The 6,007-nt window shown below is 38.0% G+C and overlaps 1 protein-coding gene across 1 annotated transcript; it reads left to right on the top strand.

The window, feature by feature from the left end:
- Positions 1 to 480: 480 nt before the first annotated feature.
- LOC110289524 (olfactory receptor 4A5-like) lies at positions 481 to 1,572 on the top strand. Its single transcript, XM_021155764.1, has one exon. It carries the CDS (start codon positions 572 to 574, stop codon positions 1,514 to 1,516), a length of 945 nt encoding a protein of 314 aa, XP_021011423.1. The 5' UTR covers positions 481 to 571; the 3' UTR covers positions 1,517 to 1,572.
- The last annotated feature ends 4,435 nt before the right edge of the window (positions 1,573 to 6,007 follow it).

Here is a 6,007-nt window from a genome sequence, read left to right as displayed (position 1 = left end):
CATAACCACATGCTTAGGAAATGATCCCTACCATGCTTTCCCACACTAGTTTTGAAGTTTTCTTTGAGCTTTCTGTGTTTGGAGATCTGGACTCTGAATTGTTGTTTGAATACTGGAACTGGAGAGGTGGATCAGAGTTTAAGAGCATTTACTGTTCTTCCAAAGATCCAGAGTTCAGTTCTCAGCAACCACATAGCGGCTCACAACAATCTATAATGTTATCTGATGTTCTCTTTTGGAAAGCAGGTATACATACAGATAGAGCATTTGTATGCAATTTTCTTTTAATAATCAGTTTTAAAAGTATGAATGAGAATGATACTTTTGCACTTCTGTATATATATAAGTTTTGAAAGAAACCCTAATATCCACAATATTATTAGACAGAACTATGGAATTACTTCAAGATGAACAAAACAGATGGTTTCTGAAAACTTCTGGGGTTGAATTGAAGTTGTTCATGAAGATGAATTTTTTTTGGCAGAATGGAAGTCTAGGTTTTGGTCACAATTAAGGGCAAGTACTGTTCTCTTGAGCTGTTACCACTAATAAAAGCCTCCTTGAAGAGTAAATGGGACAGAAAAACAATGTTACAGAGTTTATCCTCCTTGGTCTCACTCAGGATCCTGCTGGGCAAAAAGCATTGTTTGTCATGTTTTTACTCATCTACATTGTGACAATAGTGGGCAACCTGCTCATTGTGGGGACAGTGATTGCCAGCCCCTCCTTGGGCTCCCCAATGTACTTTTTCCTTGCCTTTCTTTCACTCATGGATGCTGTTTATTCTACTGCCATATTGCCCAAGTTGCTTACAGATTTACTTTGTGATAAGAAGACCATCTCCTTCACAGCTTGTCTGGTTCAGCTTTTTGTGGAGCACTTATTCGGTGGTTCTGAGGTCTTCATTTTGGTGGTGATGGCCTATGATCGCTATGTGGCCATCTGTAAGCCACTGCACTATTTGACCATAATGAATCGGCAGGTTTGCATTCTCTTGTTGGTGGTGTCCTGGGCTGGAGGATTTGCACATGCTCTGCTTCAAGTTATCTCTGTGTATATACTTCCTTTTTGTGGACCCAATATCATTGACCATTTTGGATGTGATATGTACCCATTGCTAGGACTTGCATGCACTGACACCTATTTCCTTGGACTCACTGTAGTTGGCAATAATGGAGCAATGTCTATAGTGGTCTTTATCCTCCTCCTTGTCTCTTATGGAATCATTTTAAATTCTCTTAAGACTCACAGTCAGGAAGGGAGGCGCAAAGCCCTGTCCACCTGCAGCTCCCACATCATGGTGGTTGTCTGCTTTTTTGTTCCCTGTATTTTCATGTATGTTAGACCTGTTTCCAACTTTCCAATTGATAAATATATTACTGTCTTTTATACAATTTTTACTCCTATGTTGAACCCTTTAATATATACCTTGAGAAACATGGAGATTAAAATTTGTATGGCAAAGCTGTGGAGTAAAATATTCACAAAAGATATACAAAGAGATTCTCATCACTGAATGTGTTATTATTGTTAACATGGCATCCAATATTAAATTTTGGCAGTTTGACCTCAGTGTTTTACATGTGTACTAACACTTGACTTTGTAAGAGGTTTGTTATTTTGTGATATAAGTCTGATATTCACTACTATTCTGGTTTTGTCTCTTGCTACTGGAGTTGATCATATCTTCATCGTTCTTGATCATGCCACTTCTTTTATCCTATATGATATTTTTGCTTTTTGTCCACTTTCCAATAAATTTCCCTTCTAATATATTTTACTTGGTGGGTTCTTTTTTATAGTTCTGTGAACTAATTATTTTTCATATATCACAAGATACCTTGTTTGTGAGTTTTGTTTCACTATTGCCATTAATTTTAATGAACAAAAACCTATAATTTTTATGAATACCATTTTATAAAAGTTCACATAATGTTTAATATTTTTCAAGAAAATCATTGATATTTAAAATATTCATATTTTGTTTAGAAATATATGTGCATCTGGGTGATAGTCTAGTATGAAAATACCATGTATGGCAGATAGTATTTAAGAAAGCAAAATTAGCCGGGTGTGGTGGCTCACGCCTTTAATCCCAGCACTCGGGAGGCAGAGGCAGGTGGATTTCTGAGTCTGGTCTACAAAGTGAGTTCCAGTACAGCCAGGGCTATACAGAGAAACCCTGTCTTGGAAAAAAAAAGAAAGCAAAATTACTAACTAATAGAGAGAAAGCTACTAAGCACAGTCCCCGAATGGTTTGTTAACTTATGCCACTGACTCCAGACTCTTGTTTCAGGTTTGAGTCCTGACTTGATTTCATGATAGACTACAACTGTAAGACCAAATGAACACTTTCCTCATCAAGTTGCTTTAGTTTTGGTGTTTTATTACAGCAATAGAAATTTAATTAAGGTAAAATAATTTAAGAAATGTGATATTAGTGTAATAGACCCCAAAATATATCTTGGGAATTATTGGGCGGTGGCATTTGATTTTGTGTTTGGAAAAGTTCTGGAGTGCTCAGAGATCAGTAGGATGATCTATGAGATCTTGGAAAATAAGAATGTTGGGAGTAATGCTGATGATGAAGGCATGGTTTGTGAAGTTTCAGAGGGAAGTAAAGAATGTATCCAACATTATGTCATAGCTTGAATTAAGAATCGGTGGTTCTGGTCAGTTAGAGCTGAAGAATTGGGGTGGCTCTGATTAAGAAGATAACAGAACCACTAACATGAAACTTTTGACTTGTCGGGACAGTGTATACTGGTCAACTATGGTAAAACAATCAGATATTTAAAAAAAAAAAAAGAGAGACCAGCATAATAGGCAAAATCTTCTGGGAACTATTTCCTCATGATCAGTACTTAGAAGCTCTGACCCAGAAGGAACCCTGGCTTTTCTTTTTGTTCACAGGTCCACTTGAGAATATGTAGGGTTTCCTAGGTGGTACAGGTTTTGAAACCATGAAATGATCATTGAGATGCTGGGATTTGATGCTATGAGAGACAAGAAAAGGCCACTGGTGAAGGGATAGCCCCAGTTTCAGTAGAAACATTAAGCGAGAATGTATCATAAAGTGGTAAAGTTGTCTTTATATATGTCTTATCTTGCATAGAATTTTTTGGTGGACTTGCATAATCCACTTTTAAAGTCATTTAAATCAGAATGTTTGTTTCCTTACTATTGTATTAATAAAACTATTTTAAACCCCATTGAATCCTATCTGATATTTTGATGTTGTTTCTGAGAACTTTAAACTTCCTTCTTCAGAATGCTTTTAGTATAATATACAGGTTTTTGTGTATTGAACTTTCATTCAATTCGAAGACTCATTGAATTTCCCTCTTGGTTGCTATAGTAACCGATTTATTACTCTGTGATATGTAATATATTCTTCTTGAGTTTGTGAACTTAATTCTATTGTGGTTATATAAAATTCAATGAATTATTTCAATTTTTAAAATATTTGCTTTGTGACCTAATATATGCTATACTTCAGAGAATGTTTCATGAGCTGCTAACAAATGTGTTTTTATAGTGCTTTGTTTGAAACCAATTTCCATTTTGCATATTAATATATTACTTATCATGAATATGAAAGGAGAAAGCAAGAAATACAAAGTCAGGGTAGTTATTAATATTATGATGATAAAGAGAAAGTAGACAGTAACAAACAGAATAGGTAACTGTAGAGCTTAAAAATGTTCAGAGGACATTTTGCCTAAACAGTCTGAAGTAGAAGAGGTAAAGCTAAGCTATTAGGTAACAAAGAATACCCATCTTTAAGAACACTGCAAACCAAGCCCAACTATATTTTTGGAGAAATGGGAAAGTAAAGATGAAATATTTGGGGGAGAATTGGGGAAAAAATGAACAGCACAAAACAAAACAAAGCAAACTATATGTAGAACAATAACAAGAACTTGTCCTTTTGACTTCTAATCTCAGTTTTCTGATATTACATTTTGAAAACTTTCTTTTAGCATTTCAAGATTTTCAAATCAATTTGGCAGTCATCTATTTATTCTTGGCCAGATCCAATATTTAGTCTCTAGGGGTTACATAAGGGAAGGAATTTATTTAAGAAAAAATACTTTTTTGGAGAGGTGGCTTCCTGGGAGGGTTCCAACAGCAAAAGCAGGTGAGTGAGCCATCTTGAGTACCAGGTCCCTCTGAGACCAGTCTGTGCAGGTGCCCTTATGGACTGCAGAGGGTGAGCAAGCAGACTGCCGAAGCAACACAGCTTCTGGGACAGGCAGAAGTGACACAGCTTCTGGGACAGACACCATTTCAGGCTCCAAACATCAGGACACCTTCTCTGCCAGAGGAAAGGTGGCCACCAGAGAGGGCTCTGACTGCAGGAGCAGGTGAGGGAGCCATCTTGTGTCCCGGGTCCCTCAGAGACCAGTCTGCACAGGTGGAAGCAAGGACTGCAGAAGCAACACAGCTTCTGGGACAGGCTCCCATTCTGGGCTCCAGACATCATGGTACCTTCCCCACCAGAGGAGAGTTGGCCACCTGGGAGGGCTCTGACTGCCAGAGCAGGTGAGGGAGCCATCTTGTGTCCTGGGTCACTTGGAGACCGGTCTGCGTAGATGAGCATGCAGACTGCAGAGGCAACACATTTTCTGGGACAGACCCTGTTTTGGGCCTTCATCTTCAGCCAGGAGGCAGGTCTGAACACCAAACCTCTGTGCACCTTCCCTGCAAGAGGAGAGCTTGCCTGCAGACAGTCTCTGACCACTGAGACTCAGGAGAGAGCTGGACTCCCAGGACTGTGGACAGAGGCTAACAGAATTACAGGAGGAACAAGCTCCAGCCAGAGATAAGTATAACAAATAACACCAGAGATTACCAGATGGCAAAATGCAAACATAAGAATCTTACTAACAGAAACCAAGACCACTCACCATCATCAGAACCCAACACTCCCAACTCACCCAGTCCCAGATTCCCCAACACACACAAAAAGCAAGATACAGAATTAAAATCATATCTCATGATGTTGGTAGAGGACTTTAATAAGGGCATTAATAACTCACTTAAAGAAATACAGGAGAACACTGTTAAACTGGTATAAGTCCTTAAAGAGAAAACACAAAAATCCCTTAAAAAATTAAAGGAAAACACAACCAAACAAAACCATCCAAGACCTAAAAAGGGAAGTAAAACAATAAAGAAAACCCAAAGTGAGACAACTCTGGAGATAGAAACCCTAGGAAAGAAATCAGGAACCATAGATGTGAGAATCAGCAAGAAAATAGAAGAGATGGAAAAGAGAATCTCAGGCACAGAAGATTCCATAGAGAACATGGGCACAACAATCAAAGAAAATGCAAAATGCAAAAAGATCCTAACTCAAAAAATCCAAGAAATCCAGAACACAATGAGAAGACCAAACCTACTGATAATAGGAGCATATGAGAATGAAGATTTTCAACTTAAAGGGCCAGCAAATATCTTCAACAAAATTACGGAAGAAAACTTCCCAAATCTAAAGAAAGAGTTGCTCATGAACATACAAGAAGCCTAAAGAACTCCAAATAGACTGTACCAGAAAAGAAATTCCTCCCGACACATACTNATCANAACAAGAAATGCACTAAATAAAGATAGAATATTAAAAGCAGTAAGGGATAAAGATCAAGTAACGTATAAAGGCAGGCCTATCAGAATTACACCAGACTTTTCACCAGAGACTATGAGAGCCAGAAGAGCCTGGACAGATGTTATACAGACACTAAGAGAACACAAATGCCAACCCAGGATACTATACCCAGCCAAACTTTCAATTACCTTAGATGGAGAAATGAAAGTATTTATTCCACGAGAGGACCAAGTTCACACATTACCTTTCCACGAATCCAGCCCTTCAAAGGATAATAACAGAAAAAAACCAATACAAGGACAGAAACCACGTCCTAGAAAAAGCAAGAAGGTAATCCCTAAACAAACCTAAAAGAAGACAGCCACAAGAACAGAATGCCAACTTTAACAACAAAAATAA

This window comes from Mus caroli, chromosome 2 (genome assembly GCF_900094665.2).
Source record: "Mus caroli chromosome 2, CAROLI_EIJ_v1.1, whole genome shotgun sequence".
NCBI lineage: Eukaryota > Metazoa > Chordata > Mammalia > Rodentia > Muridae > Mus > Mus caroli.
The sequence above is the reverse complement of the archived record's forward strand: the minus strand, read 5'-3'. Positions and strand labels throughout refer to the sequence as shown.